Genomic DNA, 21,367 nt, shown 5'->3' on the forward strand with positions numbered 1-21,367 from the left:
TTGTCTGTACAAATCCCCTCTGTAATGTAAAGTGCTGCGGAATATGTTATCGCTGTAGAAATAAATATTATTGTTATACATTAAATCCTATTTATTTCTATATAAAGTGAATTACAGGAGACAAATATGCATCAAACAATCAACAATTGTTTCACTTCCTCAGACGTTTCCTCTTTGTGAATGTAATGTTTAGTCACACTCCTAAGGGTCTGTCATAAAGTCACAACTTGTCACTTAGGCTACTTTCACACTAGCGTCGGAATCTCCCCGTCGCAATGCGTCGGGCAGAGATTCCGACGCTAGCGTTTGACGCACTGCACAACGGGGGCAGCGGATGACTTTCTCCGGCGCATCCGCTGCCCCATTGTGAGGTGCGGGAAGGTGGGGGCGGAGTTCCGGACGCGCATGCGCGGTCGGAAAAAGCGATCCGTCAGGAGCAAAAAACGTTACATTTAACGTTTTTTGCTCCCGGCGGTCCGCCACAACACGGCGCAACCGTCGCACGACGGTTGCGACGTGTGGCAAAGCGTCGCAATGCGTCGCTAATGTTAATCTATGGGGCAAAAACGCATCCTGCAAACAACTTTGTAGTATGCGTTTTTTGCCATAAACGACGCATTGCGACGTCTGGCAAAAAACGCCAGTGTGAAAGTAGCCTTTATAGTTACTGATCACTGGGGGACGGGGGTCCCACTAATCACAAATACTGGTCCCCAGTCCTTGGGTTCAATGCACTGACAGTTGAGTATGTGCATTGCTGTTCCAGTTAAAATCTATGGAATTGACACAAATAGGCAGGTACAGCGCTCGGTTATCAATTATCTCCCATAGACAATGAATGGAGCAGAAGTCAGTAAGAACAGCAATGATAAGGACCTGGGGGAGAGTCACGTGACCACCACACAACCTTAGAACGTTCATTCAGAGCAATTACACTTTTTGAACGCTAGGTGGAACTCCTGCGATACGCCGCAATGATTGGTGCGTGATAGACACGTGGCTCTCTGTCTCCGTTGTCAGGGTAACGAGAAAGCAAAGCGGCCTGGTTGAGGAGGTGAAGCCTAACGGGAGGTAACGGAGATAATCAGGGAGGAGGCCGGAGGGTAAGACGCAGGCGGTACCGGGTAATGGAGGGCGATACACGCGTCTGTAGGAGATCTCTGTGACTGCGCTCTCTCTATCCGCATTGCATCCTTATTATTATTATTATTATTGTGAAGGGGTTAAATGTCATTATAAGTTATAATGCACGTGAGCCATTATAAGGCTGTGATGACATTTACATGGGACTGTCTTGTTTTCGCAGTTTTCCGCGGTGACGCTACGTGGCACAGTTTTCAGCGTTGTGCGGTTTTGGTGGTGGAAGGGCGTGAGGTTTTGCAGCTAAATCTCGCTTTACTGCGCAGCCACTGAAGGGCAATGTGTAGGATAGAAGCCCTATCACCAGGGCGAGGGCGACACTCCATTCATTGTCTATGGGGGCAGCGCACAGCACTCAGGCAGTGGGCACCGGACCCCCGTTCTGGTGATTAGCGATGGGCCCAGCTATAATGGCGACACAGCGTGTGAATCCGGCCCAATATGCGGTATATGTGGTGGATGACGCACCCCAGCGTTTAGTCTTCACATGTCCCAGTCCAGACCACCAGCCGTGGGTGTCCCGACCACCAGCCGTGGGTGTCCCGACCACCAGCCGTGGGTGTCCCGACCACCAGCCGTGGGTGTCCCGACCACCAGCCGTGGGTGTCCCGACCACCAGCCGTGGGTGTCCCGACCACCAGCCGTGGGTGTCCCGACCACCAGCCGTGGGTGTCCCGACCACCAGCCGTGGGTGTCCCGACCACCAGCCGTGGGTGTCCCGACCACCAGCCGTGGGTGTCCCGACCACCAGCCGTGGGTGTCCCGACCACCAGCCGTGGGTGTCCCGACCACCAGCCGTGGGTGTCCCGACCACCAGCCGTGGGTGTCCCGACCACCAGCCGTGGGTGTCCCGACCACCAGCCGTGGGTGTCCCGACCACCAGCCGTGGGTGTCCCGACCACCAGCCGTGGGTGTCCCGACCACCAGCCGTGGGTGTCCCGACCACCAGCCGTGGGTGTCCCGACCACCAGCCGTGGGTGTCCCGACCACCAGCCGTGGGTGTCCCGACCACCAGCCGTGGGTGTCCCGACCACCAGCCGTGGGTGTCCCGACCACCAGCCGTGGGTGTCCCGACCACCAGCCGTGGGTGTCCCGACCACCAGCCGTGGGTGTCCCGACCACCAGCCGTGGGTGTCCCGACCACCAGCCGTGGGTGTCCCGACCACCAGCCGTGGGTGTCCCGACCACCAGCCGTGGGTGTCCCGACCACCAGCCGTGGGTGTCCCGACCACCAGCCGTGGGTGTCCCGACCACCAGCCGTGGGTGTCCCGACCACCAGCCGTGGGTGTCCCGACCACCAGCCGTGGGTGTCCCGACCACCAGCCGTGGGTGTCCCGACCACCAGCCGTGGGTGTCCCGACCAGGACTGTAAAGTCGGTAAGCCAAACCGCCATCTCCACCAAAATGGGCTCCGACTCCACAGCCCTGGTCCTGACACAAACAACACATCTTTGCTGATGAAGTTGTTGAGCTCGGATCTGGAGACCCTCGGCCGGTCCAGATATGGCGGTCAGCACACCGGCTGTGGACTACGGACTGATTTCCAGACTGACGGGTTGGCTCGCTATTATTGCAGCCGCACCATGTCTCCAGTTCGCCCACATTCACCCCACATCACAGCTGCTTGTTCACTGGGAGGATCCCCCTATTGTAACCACAACCTGTCACCAGGATTTCCCCTTATTAACCGTTCCTACCATACAGGACTGAGATCACCCATAGCGGACCCTTCACTCCTATGTTCCATCATCGGAACAGAAAAACGGAGTTTAAAAGGGTTTTCTCATGTGTTATCTTCAGGAGCGCCCCGCTCCTGTGCCTCCCGGCCGGGGGTTCTGTGCGCTTCTTATGATTGACAGTTTGGAGCAGAATGGTTGGGCTGCTGCCACCACCTGTGTCATCCCCCGTGCTGCTAACAGGTAACTTTGCCTCTAGCATCGGAGGAGAGGAACTAAAATAAGTGGATCTTGCAGCAATCAGACAACTCTTTCATTCATTGTGATGGATGATGATTCCTTTGATTGCCCTTTTCTGGTCCAAATAATAAAATTTGCTCCAAACAAGCGCTGCACCATGCAAACAAAAGTGTGGCCTGCGTGTGATGTATGCTGGCTATCCTAGCGCCGATTCACTTGGGTGCTTGCAAGGTTTGGTTACACGCAGCGGACACGTAATATCTATAGGCTCTATCATGCTGCGTTCTTTCCCATCTTCAGTTGCCTCGTCAAGGTGTATCTCTAAGGCTATGTGCACACGTTGCGGATTTTGCTGTGGGTCCGCAGCAGCTTTCCATGCGTTTACAGTACAATGTAAACCTATGGAAAACGCAATCCGCCGTGCCCATGCTGCGGAAAAAAACGTGCGGAAACGCTGCGGGTTACATTCCGCAGCATGTCATGTCAATTCTTTGTGCGGATTACGCTACGGTTTACACCTGCTCCTCTATAGGAATCTGCAGGTGGAATCCACACAAAATCCGCGTTAATTCCACAGTAAATCCGTAGGTAAAACGCAGTGCCTTTTACCTGCAGATTTCTCAAATCCGCTGCGGAAAAATCCGCAGAGATCAAAACTACGTGTTCACATACCCTAAACCCACGCAAAACGTGGAAATAGGCGTGTTTGCCAACAAGGCTATTGACTACACCACATTCCAAATTATTATGCAAATTGGATTTAAGTGTCATAAAGATGTAATTTTTGTGTTTTTCACATAAGCTCGGGGATGGTTTTGTGTCTCGGGGTGTTTGCATCACTGAAATCAAACTCTGGAAAAAAAGTGATAATTAGTTTGCCAGGTGAGATCGTTTGGAGTATCCTCAACCAAAAGATCTATGGCGGTAGGAGACCGTTCACACCAAAACTGCAGCTCTGAGAGGCTATCCTTACATCTTGCGAAGGAATTCAAGCTGAAACTATCCAAAAACTCGCAAGTTCAATGAATGCAAGAATTGTGAAGGTGATATCAAGGAAGGGTCCTGCGTTAACATGTAGCTTGGCCTGTCAAGATGCTTTTTATTTCACAAATGTGCAAATTGAACAAATGACCATTTTTAGTTATTTTACAACCTACACTCTGTTGTGCAGACTAATTTGATGCATTTTGATTTTTTTTCATTTTGAAAAAAAAATCCTGTTATCATTGGGAGATTTGTCCAATAAATTGTGATTTATCCTTAATGATTGATGATTTGAGCATTACACTGCCTCATTTTCATCGACCATTTTGGAAAATCAGAGGAAAATAGCCTTAGCAGAATAATTTGGAACGCGGTGTACGCACACAGTTATATACATTCGGTGGGGCCCATCCAAACAGAACTGCAGGCCACCAATCTACAGAGCAGAATGGGATTTTGTTTTGTTAGTATTTGACATGCTCAGTTCTTGTGTCCCGCACAGGTCTCCGAGCGCTGGTAACAATGGCCGTGTATTTTGACCATCGTGTTGAAACTCCAAATGCGACAGCATCGCCGTCTCTCATCTCGTGGCATAATCTTCACGCCTTGCTGGCTGTGGGCTCCGTCAGCACAACATCTGGGGGTTGTGTCGATGTCTACGGTGAACTGGTAGGTGCTTTTGAGCTGCACAATTGGGGTAAATGAGACAGAAGGCATAGGGAGGCATCATGTGTAGTTGGTGCAAGGCTAGACCTCCATTTCCACTGTCAATTGAGCATTCCTAGGCCTGTCATAACAAGTGGTCAAACAAAAAGTTTGATCATTCTCGGAAGCATAACCTGCAGCGTAAATAGGACATGTGCCGCCGAGAACAATGTATGATATGTGCATAGAGGGATCGTGTTAGCGAGTGTTCTGTGTGCGATTAGTGTGTCTCAGCAGGCAACTAAACTACATGTTGCCAATGTATGAACGATTAGGGGTCTGCCATTGGCCTGTGTAGCCACACTTTTAGGGCGAAGTCACACTGCCACATAAGGCTACGTTCACATTAGCGTTGCGTCGGGGGCAGCCGCGGCGACGCATGCGTCATGCACCCCTATATTTAACATGGGGGGCGCATGGACATGCGTTGCTCTTGCGTTTTGTGACGCATGCGTCACTTTGGCGCAACTGTCAGGGCGCAGAGGACGCTGCATGATGCAGTTTTTTCTGCGCCAAAAATCATGAAAAAATGAACGCATGCGTCACAAAATGCTGCGTTGTGCATGCGTTCACATTTGCATTGTGCGTTGCGTCGCCGACGCTGCACCGCACAACGCAAATGTGAACTTAGCCTAACACGGACGACGGCCTGATCGCAATGCTCGGACCTGCCGGCGGCTCTGCTAACTCGAGCATAACAGCCTGTATTTCCATACGTCTGTCATGCTCAGGTCAGGAGAGCAGCCAGCCGGTCTGAGCATTGTCCTATTTTTCACTACATTGGATGGTAAAATAAGTGGTGTCATTCAAAACTACAAGTCGTCTCGCAAAAAAAAAAAAAAGGCTATGTTAATGGAGAGATGAAAAAAAGGTACAGCACTCGAAAACAGAGAACACATGACATCTGGTTGTGTGATCGGTGGGACCCCCAGATATGGATATGTGCTGTAGAGTAGTTATGGGGCAACCCTTTAAGGTAACTTTTATTAAGGATAAGACCTCACATTTGTATATTCTCCCTAATTTCTTGGCATTTAATAGTTCTGATTATTTTATGGCCATCATTCACACATCCTTTGTATTTATATAGTGGTCACTTTTGCTAAGTTTTCTTATTGATGTTGTTTATTTTGTTACAGGGTGACCATGTGAGCGGTTCACACATCGAAAGGTCCTACCAGCCCACCCTCCTGAGCTGGCATCCGACAAAACGGCTACTTGCGGTGGGCTGGCCTTCGGGGGAAGTCTTCATATTAAACGAGGCGGACAAGGAGAATCACACCGTCCCATCCTCACACAGCGCAGAGGTCTCCTTGCTGGAGTGGAGCAGTAGCAGCCGCCTCATTTCAGGAGATCTTGTGAGTATTGCAGGTCTCGGTGATTGACCCTCATCCGCAGATTGCGTTCCTGAGATCAGCAAAGAACAATGGATCAGGGCCATTAATTACATGGATGACATGCTGGATGTCAGCTTGCATGTTGGGGGATCACATTTACATACAATGCTGCTACCTGTAGTTCCCTTAAAGAGTTAAGGTACCGTCACACTGAGCAACTTTGCAACGAGAATGACAACGATCCGTGACGTTGCAGCGTCCTGGATAGCGATCTTGTTGTGTTTGACACGCAGCAGTGATCTGGATCCCGCTGTGCCATCGCTGGTCGGAGCTAGAAGTCCAGAACTTTATTTCATCGTCAGGTCGTCGTGTATCGTCATGTTTGACATCAAAAGCAACGATGCCAGCAACGTTTTACATGGAGCTAACAACCAGCGAGAACGATAAGTACGTCACTGGATCGCTCCTGCATCGTTCTGGAGTTGCTGTGTTTGACGTCTCTACAGCGACCTAAACAGCGACGCTGCAGCGATCGGCTCATTGTCTATATCGCTGCAGCGTCTCTGAGTGTGACGGTACCTTTATGGATATGACCAATAATGTTTATCCACTGCATAATAAAAAGTATGCAGTTTTCCAGTATCTCTTTTCCATATCTCTGCTTGCAGTTATTGCATATCATCCATCGTTATATCCTGGTCATATGTCTCACAGATATCAGAGCTGTGTCTTGTACCAAGCTTTGAAGATCCCTACCGACTGCCTGCAAGCAGAGATCTTGATTTAAATTACATTGGGTAATTTTTATCATGCAGTGTCTTTTTTGTGCTAAACCCATCATATCCCATATAGATAGTATTCCAGTGCATAGTCCTGTAATGTATTTCTTATCTTCATAGGACTTTTTTTTTTTTTTTACATGGGAGGATATAGGTTTCATACACCATTGTTTGCCTCTTGACTGGTATACTGTACGTCAGCAGCTTCTGCCAGAGTTAAGAAATCGCTGCAAATGCAATGTGAATGCACGCTAAATCCTCTTATGGTTGATTTATCTTTCATTTCTTTTCTATAGAATGGCTTACTTGTGATGTGGAGACTGGACCAGCGTGGTCGGGTACAGGGAGCACCATTACTGAAGCTGGACTACCACAAGCCTTTAACTCACTGCCTTTTTAAACCGTTGGCTCCAGAAGAGTAAGTAGTAAAGGGGATATCCGGCCTAAAGGTACCTTCACACAAATCAACTTCACAACGATATCGCTAGCGATCCGTGACGTTGCAGCGTCCTGGCTAGCGATATCGTTGTGTTTGACACGCAGCAGCGATCAGGATCCTGCTGTGATGTCGTTGGTCCCTGCAGAAAGTCCAGAACTTTATTTCGTCGCTGGACTCCTTGCAGACATCGCTGAATCGGCGTGTGTGACGCCGATTCAGCGATGTCTTCACTGGTAACCAGGGTAAACATCAGGTTACTAAGTGCAGGGCCGCGCTTAGTAACCCGATGTTTACCCTGGTTACCATCGTAAAAGTAAAAAAAAAACAAACACTACATACTTACCTTCTGCTGTCTGTCCCCGGCGCTCTGCTTCTCTGCACTCCTCCTGCATCCTGTGTCAGCGCCGGCCAGCCGGAAAGCAGAGCGGTGACGTCACCGCTGTGCTTTCCGGCCGCTGTGCTCACAGTCAGTGCAGGAAAGCAGAGCGCCGGGGACAGACAGCTGAAGGTAAGTATGTAGTGTTTGTTTTTTTAACGTTTACGCTGGTAACCAGGGTAAACATCGGGTTACTAAGTGCGGCCCTGCGCTTATTAACCCGATGTTTACCCTGGTTATCGGGGACCTCGGGATCGTTGGTCGATGGAGAGCTGTCTGTGTGTCAGCTCTCCAGCCACCAAACAGCGACGCTGCAGCGATCGACATTGTTGTCGGTATCGGTGCAGCGTCGCTCAGTGTGAAGGTACCTTAAGGCTACAAGTCTGCAGTCATTCTATGTGTCTGCAGACTTGTGAATCCTCGCGGTTGGCACATGGTTGCCAGTATGTGATTTGCGTACTTGCTGTTACGTGCCGACCAAACAGGCGCAGCTTCATTCAATGCAGGAATATTGAGCGAGACCGGACACAGTGTAGTCAGATTGTGGCCAGGAGTATGCAAATCACATACTTAACCGCTCACTCTCGTCACCACGTTCTCATGTTCAGTATTTTATATCAGTATTTATTCCTCTCCTGATTTTGGCTTCCAATCAGAGGAAAGGTATAATAGCAACTTGTCACCACTTCTGCATTTTTCACCCACTCCTGGTTTTGGCTTACAAATACTGATCGTGTGAATATGATCTTATACGGACAGGTGAAGGGGCCATAGAGAGAATGCAGACTTGTAGCATAAGGTCAGACAACCCCTTTAAACTTGACTGACAGTAAGCAAACGTTGCATCTGTTTCTGCTATACATAGCTCCTATCACAAATCTATGAAGGGGATTGTCTGGGCATCTAATATTGATGATCTATCCTTAGGTTAGGTCATCAGTATCAGATCTGTGGGGGGACAACCCCGAGCATTTGTTACCAGCTCCAGCAGCTGTATATGGAGCAGAACACCACGGCTTTGTGCAGCTTTATCACCCTGTTACGTGGCCGCTCCCAGTGATTGCAGATCAGCTCCTAATCATTTAAATTGAAGAAGTGATCTGATCTGGAGACCAGGTTGCCATGAACAGATCTGACGGTCTCGTGATTGTTATTGCCTTTTTTTTTTTTTTTCAGGGATATGGCACAGCTGGCTAAAGCTGCAGTGAGCGGAGATGAAAAGGCTTTGGATATGTTTAATTGGAAAATGAAGGCAGCCGCCCAACAGGAGTTCTCCTTCTTCCTCAGCACAGGAGACGGTATGTGACAGTGAAGGTGAATCTCACCTCTGGTGGTGTGGTTTTGTTGTTGTTTTTTTTTTTTTTTACCAACAATGATCATTCCCAAACTATTTCATGAATGCTTCGTTCCTAGTGTGGTGTAATTTATGCTTCCTCTCTGACTGGTAGTTATTTATATAGTAAAGAAAGAGTAGATACCTATCTGACAAGTCTCTAAAGGAGTGAACACGCTGAAATGCAAAATTGCCTGGTTCGTGGTGGCATGCCCTGATGTGACTGGTTATACCTTTGTGCAGAGCAAAAGCAATGAAAGGGACTTCAGAGCTGCGGCCCTTTAATTCAGATTTGGGGGTCTTAGAGTTAGGATCCCAACTCATCATAGTGATGGCGGAAAGATATATATCTTGGTACTGTGTTGGCCAGTGGATAGAAAAATATTTAGAATTGAGAGTCCTCAGTGGTTGATACCATTTAATGGCTAACTGAAAAGATGGTAACATCGCAAGCTTTCGAGACTACACAGGTCTCTTCATCAGGCATAGACTAATACAAATTCTGTAGAATGACATATTTATGCACATAACAGCCCAGAAATAATTCCATAGATAAGGGTGGTTTCACACTTGCGTTTTTGTCTGCAGCGTTTTTTTTCAAAAAAACGCATGCGTTTTTTTTCCCTATATTTAACATTGAAAACGCATGCGTTTTTTTGTGTACGCGTTTGGTCGCGTTTTTTGACGCATGCGTTTTTTTACTGCATGCATTCATTTTCTGAAATTCTACTTGTAGTATTTTTAGAAGCGTTTTTTGGACCAAAAAAAAACGCATGCGTTTTCATGCGTTTTTTTGGGGGGTCAAAAAATACATTGGAGTCAATGGGGACGCATGCGTTTTTTGGTGCATGCGTTTTTTGCGGTAAAAAACGCATGCGTTTTTTTTATTAAAAAAACAGAAAACACACTGATATGCCACCCCCCAACATAAAGGTGATAAAGGGAACCTAACCCTACCCCTAACCCTAACCCTACCCCTAACCCTAAGGGATCCTAACCCTACCCCTAACCCTACCCCTAACCCTACCCCTAACCCTAAGGGATCCTAACCCTAATCCCTTTATGGTTAGGGTTAGGGGTAGGGTTAGGATCCCTTAGGGTTAGGGGTAGGGTTAGGGTTAGGACCCCTTAGGGGTAGGGGTAGGGTTAGGGTTAGGATCCCTTAGGGTTAGGGTTATGATCCCTACCCCTAAGCCTACCCTTAACCCTAACTATTTCTGTTTATAGTGGGTTTTTTACTTTATTTTGATGATTGGCAGCTGTCACACATTTCTCAGCATGCGTTTAAAAAACGCAAACGCATGTAAAAACGCATGTAAACGCGCCAAAACGCCGCGTTTTTTTCACCACATGCAAAAACGCATGCATCAAAAAAACGCAGCGTTTACACGCGTTTGCATGCGTTTTTTCACCATGCGTTTTTTGCGTTTTTTACCGCAAAAACGCACCCGAAAAAACGCCAATGTGAAACCAGCCTTAGACAGGTGACATGAAGCAGAACTACCATTATGTGAGAGTGATAAACAGTTGTGTCCATAAATATTGGAACAGTTCATAGATAAGGAGTGTGAATGTTTTATTGTCCTCTGATTGGGGTCTGGTTCTATGTTACGATGACCCCACATGGTCTGAGGAGCAAATTCCTCAATTGATGTAAAAAGACATAAATCCATGTGACACATTCATTCCTGCACTGAGTATGTCAAAGGTCATCATCAGTTTATATTCCCAAACTCTTCTGTCTCTCTGAGATTTGAAATTACCCTTTAATACAAGTAATTTCATGTCCATAATGCTGTGATCAGGGAGAGAAAAAGGTATTGCCACAGGTAGATCCATTCTTTTTTTCTTTTATTGTGTGGCGATGAGAGTTCATCCTTGCTCTCAGTTTCTGCCCTGTCTCCCCCACATACAGACCCCCAGATGGACATTTGGTACAAATAATTAGGTACACCACATTAGAAGTGACGCAGCTGAAAGTACCTGGGATCTTGTAGTCCTGATGTGAATTGGGGATCTTTATCTTGTCCGTGGTTTTTATAAATGGACAGGTTTTACATTTTTTCTGATTGCGAGGAAAGGTACCCGCAGCTGTTGCAGAGGACAGGGAGCTTCTGACAATGATGCTTCTTAGATTTGGGGGCTGCCTAAAACACAGTAGTGGGGGGTCTGGAAAAATGGATTATAAGCGGGGATCTTTTTTGTAGTAAAGGTTGTAATTTCCGTGCAGCTCCCCTTAGCACCTCCAGATTTGGATTGTAGGTGGCTACTAGAGGCACCCGGTTATTTTCTTCTTTAGCTTTGTAATGTAGCAGGTGATTCCTTGATATTCTGGTGGCTCTTGTGATCTTATTTTCAATTGTTCTTGGGTGGTAGCCCTGATTCAAAAAGGTCTTTCTGAGGCGATCAACGTGTTCATCCCTATCCATGGGGTTGGAACATATACGATTGTATCTGATGGCTTGGCTGTAGACAATAATAGGAATACCCCTTCCTCCTGCTCAGCTTAGTAAGCTCAATCCATTTTGCATGTATGATGCAAACTCTATTAATCTACCTTTTATTATTGGTATCAGGTTCCATACACTGGATTAATGAACAGGCGAAGAGCAGCCAAATAATCGCACTGGACAGTCCGGCAAGGAGACTTCTGTTCTTGGAGAAGAAATCGGTATTAGTGGTGGTGACAGAAAATTTGCTACTGTCTCAATTCTTTGTAAGTCCGGAAGGAGAAGCTGAGGAGATTTCTAAGGTACGTAGACATCTTGCATGTTTCAGTGCGAACCATTTTCAGGCATTTTGCTAGTATTTATGGAAGTGCAGAAGTGATGGATTTCCTGCTCAGATTCTGCCCTTTAGATCTGATTAGAACATGCCTTTTTCCATAGTAATTGACTATACATTGCGTAGCATTTATATCTTCAGTACTCGCAGACTGTAATGATACGTTATGCCTTTTTTCTAATGGTAGATAAGTGGTGCTGTTCAAAGTAGAGACCGCACTCAGTGGTTGTCTCATCTTATTAAACGCGTAAAATTGCAAACTACCTGTAAAAACAATCAACTTTGCAATTTACTTCTTATTAAAAATCTTCTTCATTAATATGAACAAAGGGATTTTTACTTTTATAGTTTCTAGGTTTCTAAAAACTTTCCAGCGTTTCAGAGTAAGTGTAGTTTGAAGAGTCTGGGACAATAGACGGAAAGACTACTTCTGCACCATCCTAGCCGGCTTCGCTTCGCTCCACTGTAGGTGATTGACGAGTGTTTTCCATTTGTGTACTTAGCTAGAGACCTGTCAATCAACTAGGGCAGTGCAGGAGGAGCCGGCGGTGCCGGAGTAGTCTAGTGACTACCTCCAGATGTTCAGTCTATACTTTCACAGAGTGACTGCAGACGTTTGTGAAAGGCCTGGACACCCCCTTTAAAGTGTACCTCCATTTTACTAATTTTCTTAGTTTCTTGTGGATCTTAAAACTTTGTGCAGGTTGATTGGGGACTTCGGTCCTTAGACCTTTACTGATCACTCAAACTACTATTTCGAAGTGCTCACTTCAGGAGGCAGAAGTGCTCAGCTTCTTCATGATTTGTGATGACAGATGATGTCTACTTGTTGGGTTAACATGATTACTACACTGAATTTCATTTAACAGGTGAAGTTGACTGGGAGAATTGGTAAAACCACGGATATCATCTGTGTCAACAACACCTTACTGATCACTGCAACCGGGGAAAGTGTCATAAGGTAATTCATTCTTGTCCTACTTATTTTATATTAGGATAAGGTCGCATAGGGCGGCCACCAAACAGCAGAGACATGGCTGGAAACTGCCCTGACATATGGTTTTACTGCAGACTAGCTAGGCTTTCAGATTGATGGTTAATGCTCGCACAATTACAGGCAAAATGCAGTTGTTCTCAGTAGCTATTAACCATGTGAAAACTGCAGCAATTGCAATAAAAACGCATGTAAGCTGGTTTCAGGTCTGCTTAGCAGCCACTTGGGTGACCTTACCCTTACATTTCAAGTAGTATGTGTAGATTTCTGACTTTATTTCCACCTATGATATTTGTTCTTTGCTGTTGAAATTGGCATGAGGGTTTGCAAATGGTGTAAAGAAAATTGTTGAAATGCGTGGCCCAAATCATCAGGAATATTATTGGGGTTTTTCAGGTTGAGATGTTGATGACCTATTCCTGGGATAAGTTATCAGTATAAGATCGGGGGAATTCTATATTCTAATTATATAATAGCTGGGAAAGGCAGGGTTAAATCCCAGCTCTGCAGTATAGATGTATACAATTGGTGGCACAATATATCACGGGAAATTTGCTGTTCATTTTTCAGATTCTGGGATCTGGAGCGAGATGACCATTATGTGCTGTTCCTGGATGAGCAATTGGGATTTGAAATGGAAGAAACTATAAACTGCATTTCTTACTGTCCTGTAAAAGGTATCACCGCCCCTCAGTTCTTATTATACAGAGCTAATATCTCGTGAGTGCTCTCATCCGAGTGCAGCAGCCACTTTTTACTTTGGCTCCAGGCATATTCTGCAATCTCTGAATTTGCCGTTCTTCTATGTAACAATGACATTAAAGGGAAAATGGCTTTTCTAGCCTTGTCTGGGGATTCTGGGTATGACTTAATAACAGATAAAGCCATGACAAAAGCTTTAAAAATTCTGCTGATGTCTCATTATGGCTGTTTACGTCTCCTGCGTTGTCAGTTCTATTAGACATTATGGAAAGTATATTGCAGCATGACACCTTATACTTGCCATCTCCGACATTGCCTTTCTTTGTACCTGTACGTATGTCCAGGTTTGGAATCATTCAGCTCTTAAATTTTTGCCTTGTAGCAATTCTGGCAGCTGGAACCAATAAGGGCAAGGTGGCTATGTGGAGCAAAGTCACTGATGGACAGAAGTCGCTGAGGACAGAAGGAAAAGACGGCTGGAAGCTTAGCACCCCAACAGAACTGGAAGGCAACATCGTGCAAATCCAAGTGAGTCTTTTTGTTTTTTTCCACATTTCTCTTCCGTTCTGTCTGAATTTGATGTGACTGATGCAGGTGACTTGTATTATGCGCCACTGCTGTATTTATTATACTTTAGGCTTCAGAGCTGAAATCTCCTAGCATGCTTTGCTGGCTCAATGTCTGCACACAGCTTTCAATACAGTAATATGTAAGTGAAGCTAACTAACCACCAATGTAGGAGACAATCGCTGTGGTAATTTTTTGACATTAGCGACAAGCAAAAATGCATAAATATAGCTCTGGGCTGATGTTTTGATACTTCATGGTTTAGGCCTGTTTCACACGTCAGTGGCTCCGGTACGTGTGGTGACAGTTTCCTCACGTACCGGAGACAATGACTCACATATACACATTAAAATCAATGTGTCTCTGCACATGTCAGAGTGTTTTCACGGACCGTGTGTCCGTTTGCAAAACACGGAGACATGTCAGTGTTAGTGGGAGCGCACGGATCACACGGACCCATTAAAGTAAATGGGTCCGTGTAAACACGTACCGCACACGGATGCTGTCCGTGTGCCATCCGTGTGCTGTCCGTGTGCATTTTTCCTGTCATAGGGTTAAAATTGTAAAAATTGTTGCAATACACGGACACACGTACAGCACACGGACCCTAAAAACGTACTCACGGACATCACACGGATCCCACACGGATGGCCTACGTGAGTACACGGACACGGATAACTCCGGTACCGTAATTAGCTGGACGTGTGAGATTGGCCTTAAAGGGGTTTTCCGGGCTTGGGGCTCAAGTTTGCAGACTTGTGAATCCTCACAGGCTAGTTGTCAGGAATTACCGGGAGCGCATGATTATGTGAATGCAAGATTGCACTTTGCATCCTTCCAGCCTCATTCCAACTAGACATGTCTGGCCTTACTCAATTCACGTCTAGTTGGCAGGTAACTATACTTGCAGTCACACTGCGGCATCGGAGAATCCTGCACGCTGTGAGGATTCACAAGTCTGCAGTCACATAAAATGACCGCAGACTTGTACCCCAAGCCCGAACAACCCCTTTAAAGTACTTTTGTTTTCTTTGAGAAATCAACTTAAGGTGAAAGATCTGTTTTTATATATCCTTTTTTATTCTAATGTTCTGATTCATCGTCTATTCATCCTCGCTATCACCTCGCTTATTGATCTGTGTCCGATATATTGTTCTTTTCTTGATACAGTGGGGATCGTCAAAGAATCTTTTAGCTGTAAACAACCTGAGTTCGGTGCTGGTCCTCAGCGAACACGTCATGTCCTCACATTTCCATCAACAAGTCGCAGCAATCCAGGTGGCGCCTTCTCTGCTCAGCCTGACCTACTTCAGCACAGGAACCAGACACAGCTTGAAGACTGACATGTACATGAAAGGAGTCTTTGTCACAAAGGTGAGCGGGCTGTGCAGTGTATGATTTCAGCATCTGATTCTCATACTGTAGCGTCTCTGTGTTTGCACGATCTGCTGATCATTTTGTGCATTTACACTGGACTATTATTATATCAGCCCCCTTTTAGATGTATGTTCATACCTGTCGAATATGCTGCAGTATTTTCATGTTATCAGCTCTCATTCACTCACCGTTAATAAACTCTCTACAATGTATACTCTTGTAAATTGACCTGCGGTTTGGATTTTAAATATGCGGCATGTCAATTTATGCTGCAGATTGTCTCCGGATTTCACCCTTTGCAAAAGCAGAGGATGAAATTTGCTGCAAATATGTAACCTGTGTTGATTTTGCTGCAGATTTGCGAACTCCGCAGCAAACTGTTTCCATTGAAAATGCTTTCTGCATGCACATATCGTTTTTCTTTTGTTACATCCTACAAGAAAAGTTTAAAGTGGTATTCCCATCTCTGAGATCATATCCCAATATGTAATAGGTGTAATGATAATATTTGCAAATACCTCCAATTAGAAATGTAGGATAGTTCTTCTGATTCGCTATGTCACTTGCCCCATGCACAGGGCATTGCAATAGCTTAGGTATACTTGGTTACAACCACTCATATAGTGCCAGTTAGTGGTTATAACCATGGATACCTAAACAACTTAAATGTCTGCACATGGGGTAAGCAACATATTGAATCAGAAGAGCTATACTACATTTCAAATTGGAAGTATTTGCTAATATTATTATTACACCTTCTGCATATTGGGATAGAATCTTGAAGCTGGGAATACCCCTTTAATGGCTTTTTAGAATTCATCAGACTTGTGATTTCCAAGCTATGAGGATTCTGATGTTATAGAACTACAACTCCCAGCATGCTGTTTTAGGAGACATTAATAACATCTGATCCACAAATTGTCCCAGTCAGCTGATCATTGCCACCAATCACAGGCCTCAACGTCAAGTGTTTAGGAATCCATAATTTGGGGACTGCTTCATTAGACATTACTGTTAAAGGAATCTGTCACCAGGTTTTTGCCACCTAATCTGAGAGCAGCGTGATGTAGGGACAGAGACCCTAATTTTAGCAATGAGTCAATTATTGTAGTTTTGATAATCACCTGCTGATTAAACAGTGATTTTTTTATCACTAGAGGACTAGTATACCGTAGTCCAACCCCGCCCCTACCACTGATTGGAACCTTTCTGCCTATGCACAGTGTACAGAGAAAACAGCCAATCAGTGGTGTGGATGGAGTTATATAGAGCTTGCATTCAGAGCAGTGCAAGATTTGTAGCAGAGGAAAAGTGTATTTTGGTTTTTTTTTGTAATCAAAACTGCAGCAAGCAACCCAGTTAGTGACACATTGCTGGAGTCAGGGTCTCTTTCCCTACATCATACTGTTCTTAGATGGGGTAGCAAATACCTAGTGACAGATTCAGTTTTAAGCTTTTTGTTGGATTCTTTCCTTTCATTCATTGATAATTAATTTTGGTCATTGTTGAGAGGAAAGCCATCATAACGGAAACTACAGAATATGTTGTTGATGCAAGTTAATTTTTTTTACTATATTTTTCAGGAAATAGTTGCAGTTTGGAACGGCAGAATGGTAACAGTCTACGAACTCAGTGGACCCACCCTTAGGAATGCAGGTACATACATCGCTTTCATCCACCTGTTTATACTGTAGCTCTACATTTTAGGTTATGCGGGGATAACAGGGATATCTAATGATCAAAGACAGTATTGTGAAAGGGAACGCTCACCTGGTTCAGTTGTGTGTTACACAACAATTTAAAGAAAACCGGTGAAGTGCCAACAGGGAATAGGTAGATCCTCTGCGCTGCTGAAGAAGATCCAAAGGAAGATTCCAGGAGACAGGATTGGTAACGATGCGGTTTATTATCAACACGTATCAAAGGCATCCAACTTCTTCAGGAAAAACAAACTCGAGATACACTGCATATAGACTCATCAACCATCCATATGAATAAAGCTCATCATGAAGAAAATACTGTAAAAAAAAAAAGCATAAACACGTAGGCACAAAACAAGGGAGGGTGCTGTGTCCCCCAAGAAAGAGATTTTACGGTGGGTACCAAAAATCCCTCTTTCTTTATCTCTTCATTGGGGGACACAGGTAACCATGAGATGTCCCAAAGCAGTCACAAGGGAGGGAACAGAATAACTTGGACAAGTCAAGTCGGACAGCGGGCGACTGCCGCTTGCAGAACGTTCCTTCTCAGGCAGAACGTAGGTATGTACTCGATAGAACCTCGCTAAAGTGTGAAGAGAAGGCCAGGTAGCAGTCTTGAAATCTGGGTTGCAGAAGCCTGGTGGCGAACAGCTGAGGAGGCCCTCATCGCTCGGGTGGATTGAGTCCTTACTCCTGTATGGGGAAGGCTGTCTTTACGCGATATGCCTCCAGTATAACCGAGCAAATTCAGCGGACAATGGTAGGCTTTGAAGCAGGGCGACCCTTGCTAGACTGACGATGGTAGACCCTTGCGACGACCCTCAGGGATGACAAACAAGGCATCAGAAGGTCTGAAAGAAGCGGTTCTTAGACAGTGCTGGGCAGTCCACCTAATCAATTGTATGGGCGTCACTAATAAGCTGTAATCCAGATACTGTGCATTACCTGTGTGTGACCAGTACCCTATACAATCCACTTTTGTGCAAATTAAATCTTAGCAATCACCACCTCCATGAACTGGTTGTCTCATCAGTATTTCTTACCAGTGTTGCCGCCATCTTTACTATATGGGTTTGCCACATTAGATCTGAGACCTGGGCAGGTAAATACTGCTGCCCCTTTTTTGCTGTATTAATTCTTGAATTTTTGGAGTATTTTTAGTACTCTTTTTGTGGCTTTGCTATTTAGTTCACATCCTGCCAGTGGAGGAGGCAGAGGTAGATTGCCCTGATTTCTAGAAGATTGATGGGAAGGGAGGCTTCCCGACAATTCCAGCGACCTTGGACTGTGGGATGCAGGAAGACCGCCACCCCCATTCGAGGAGACTGACGTCAGTTGTGACCACCTGCCAGTGAAGGAGAAGGAATGGTTTCCTGTATATAATGGAGTGGGAGAGAATCCATCTTGCCAACAACTGCCTCACAGAGATGGGCAGAAGAATGGCACAGTCCAGTGAAGAGATCCTCTTTTCTCAAACTGAAGGAGATGGGTATGGAACTGGGCAAAAGGTACTGCTTCCATGGCAGCAACTTCTTCCCCAGAACACTCATGCAGAGTCAAAGAGAGCGTTGGGGATGGGCGCCTTAAAGAACGAATCCCCAGGCGACGAACTGAGATTTCTGCCTCTGGATGCAGTGTTGAACATCATGCCTAAGAATACTATGCAATGGGCTGGAATCGAGGAAGATTTCGACCTGATGACTATTCAGCCGAGACAGGCCAGGTTGTCCAGAGTGATCTAAAGGCTCTGCCAACAGTCTCGGAAGGATTGGCCCTTGATCAAGAGATCATACAGATAGGGGATAATGAATATCCTTATGGATCGAAGAATAGCCATGACGGGCCATCACTTTCGTAACCACTTTGGAGGCAGAGGCTAGGCTGGAGGGAAGGGTGGTGAACTGGTAGTGTTTTCCCTGAACCGCAAATTGGAGACATTTCTGATGCTGTGCACAAATCGGAATGTCAAGGTAAGCATCCTTAATGAAAATAGAAAAAATTGGAGTCCGGCTCAACAGGACTGGATTTTCCTTTTTTTTTTTTTTTTTTTTCTCAAAAGAAAATATAGTGCATATAAAAGAAAAATTTACATGGTCGACATGACCCAGTCGACGCGTTTCGACTGCACTAGGCAGTCTTGCTCATTAAGCATCCTTAATGTCCACGGAGCAGAGGAACTCCTCGGGTTCCATAGATGCGATTACCGAGCGAAGAGACTCCATTCTGAAGTGACTGAGATGGACTCGTCTAGTCGTTTGAAGTCCAGAATGGGACAGAGAGAACCGTCCTTTTTTGTAGAAACAAAAAGGTTGGAATTACTGGTAGCACGGGCTGAACTGCTGTCCGCCTCCAGGGATCCGATGAGTAAGTATTCTCCAGCATGAGCGGTTTAGTCCGCGAGGTCAGCCAGCTCATCTGTGGACAAGGCTGATAACGTGCCCTGACAAGGAGTTTTACCCAGGTGGAAACTGACTTGGCTACCCACTTGGAAGCACCAAGGCAGGACAAAGGGATGTACCAGCAGCCTCAAAGGCTGATTTGGCTAGGGCTTTGATCTATCTGTTAGCGCCTCCCTTGAGGAGTCCACTATGAGACAGAACCGTTTGGGCGGACAGGCGAGAGACTGGCGGATGCACGGTCGGTTACTGTTCACTTGTTAACGAGATCCGGATTAAAAGGATACAAGATATCCAATTGTTTTCTACTAGGGAAACGCTTTTCCGGATGTTCCCAGTGTTTTGTAAAGATTTCTTCAATCTCTTTATGGTTAGAAAATGTCTGGGAGGGACGTTTAACCTTATTAAATAAGATAGAGTGGTCCTGGGGAGGACACTCGTACTCTTTTAATATCAAGGGTCTGGATAACTGCCGATATGAGGCTGTCCACCATCTCCTGGAGCTTGGGTTTTGATCCGTGTCGGGCTCAGAATCTGACTCGGACTCCGGTTCGGACCCCAGGGTTACCTCGGGAGAGGAAGCGTGGGATATTGAGGGCATCATAGATGACGTAGAAGGGGCCGGAGAGCTGGCACGATCCTGCTTCTTGGACCTAGCCCTTGATCTGCCTTTCTGAGGTTGGTGATGAGGTGTGTGTGACGCTGCCTGGTAGACGTTCAGACAGGTTTGTTAAATGTTTCATGACCTGCACCAGAGACAGTGATATCTTGGTCAGATAAGAAACTGATAGCAACAACCCTCTCCAGGGGAAGGCGTGTGCTCTCCTCCCGAGTGGCAGGGGGCTCCTGTGATGCAAGCACGGTGGAAGGTTGCAGGTCTGGCTGATGGCCGAGTTCTGGCCTGTGGGCCACTTCTTTTTGCAGGGGGCACAGTCATAGTGAATGATAATAGGGGAGGGACAAGAGTAAGGCTCCCTAGGCCTGGGCATATGTAAGGGCCTGAGGGATACTGTTGAGGAGGGCTAAGCCTATGAAAAGAAGTAAAAAAAAATACAGCCTGGACAGAGCATACCTGGTCCTGATGAGGTCAGCGCTGAACTATTGGAGTAGGTGCTGCAGGCAGTGTCTGGAGCTGCGGATGCTTCAGAGCCGGAGAACCCACGGAAATGAGCCAAATGATCCGATAGACTCATAGAAAATCCTTGCACACTGATTGGCAGGCCCGCCGAGTGTGTGGAGTGGCTGTAATTGGCAGAAAGTTTGCGCAAGGACTGCCACGCGCTGAAAAGATGAACTCTGAAAGGGAGGAAAAATAGGCCCTGATAGGATGAAGCCCCGTGCTCAAGCGTGAAGGCCCTAGGGGAAACCGGGACTAAATTAGGTGTGAATCACCTATAGTGACGCATCGGAATGGCAGAATGCAGACCACCGCCACCCTGAAGGGGAACTGTGGAGAAGGGGGGACAGTACCTGGTTAGTGAGTCCCGTCTCCTCCTTCTCATAAATGAGGATGGCGCCCGGAGCCCCCTGTGATACGGGGGTCACTGGGAAAGAACTGCATCTTCCTTCCCGCACCGTCGTTGTCATAGACCGTGCATAGGGCCACTTTCACACTTCCGTCTTTTACAAGACGTCGCAATGCGTCGTTCTGTGAAAAAAACGCATCCTGAAAAGTTGCCCGCAGGATACGTTTTTTTTTGGACATAGACTTGTTATACCGACGCATCGCGACGTATGGACACACGTTCCATACGTCGTGCACTGGATGCGTCGGTATTTGGCGGGCCGTCGTATCGAAAAAACGTTCAAGGGATTGTTTTTCGTACGCCGGGTCCTGC

At 46.3% G+C, this 21,367-nt stretch overlaps 1 protein-coding gene across 1 annotated transcript in view; it reads left to right on the forward strand.

Annotated features, from left to right (window-relative positions):
- The first annotated feature begins 1,012 nt into the window (after positions 1–1,012).
- IFT140 (intraflagellar transport 140) overlaps positions 1,013–21,367 on the forward strand; it is a 92,658-nt gene continuing 72,303 nt past the window's right edge. Inside the window, exons 1-11 of the mRNA XM_069734405.1 lie at positions 1,013–1,103; positions 4,543–4,709; positions 5,885–6,103; positions 7,158–7,279; positions 8,853–8,974; positions 11,586–11,761; positions 12,663–12,754; positions 13,358–13,464; positions 13,872–14,017; positions 15,227–15,430; positions 17,017–17,089. Of these exons, the coding sequence (XP_069590506.1) occupies positions 4,563–4,709; positions 5,885–6,103; positions 7,158–7,279; positions 8,853–8,974; positions 11,586–11,761; positions 12,663–12,754; positions 13,358–13,464; positions 13,872–14,017; positions 15,227–15,430; positions 17,017–17,089 (1,408 nt within the window). The 5' untranslated portion in view covers positions 1,013–1,103; positions 4,543–4,562. The remainder of the gene's footprint in view (positions 1,104–4,542; positions 4,710–5,884; positions 6,104–7,157; positions 7,280–8,852; positions 8,975–11,585; positions 11,762–12,662; positions 12,755–13,357; positions 13,465–13,871; positions 14,018–15,226; positions 15,431–17,016; positions 17,090–21,367) is intronic.

This window comes from Ranitomeya imitator, chromosome 7 (assembly GCF_032444005.1).
Source record: "Ranitomeya imitator isolate aRanImi1 chromosome 7, aRanImi1.pri, whole genome shotgun sequence".
NCBI classification, from domain to species: domain Eukaryota; kingdom Metazoa; phylum Chordata; class Amphibia; order Anura; family Dendrobatidae; genus Ranitomeya; species Ranitomeya imitator.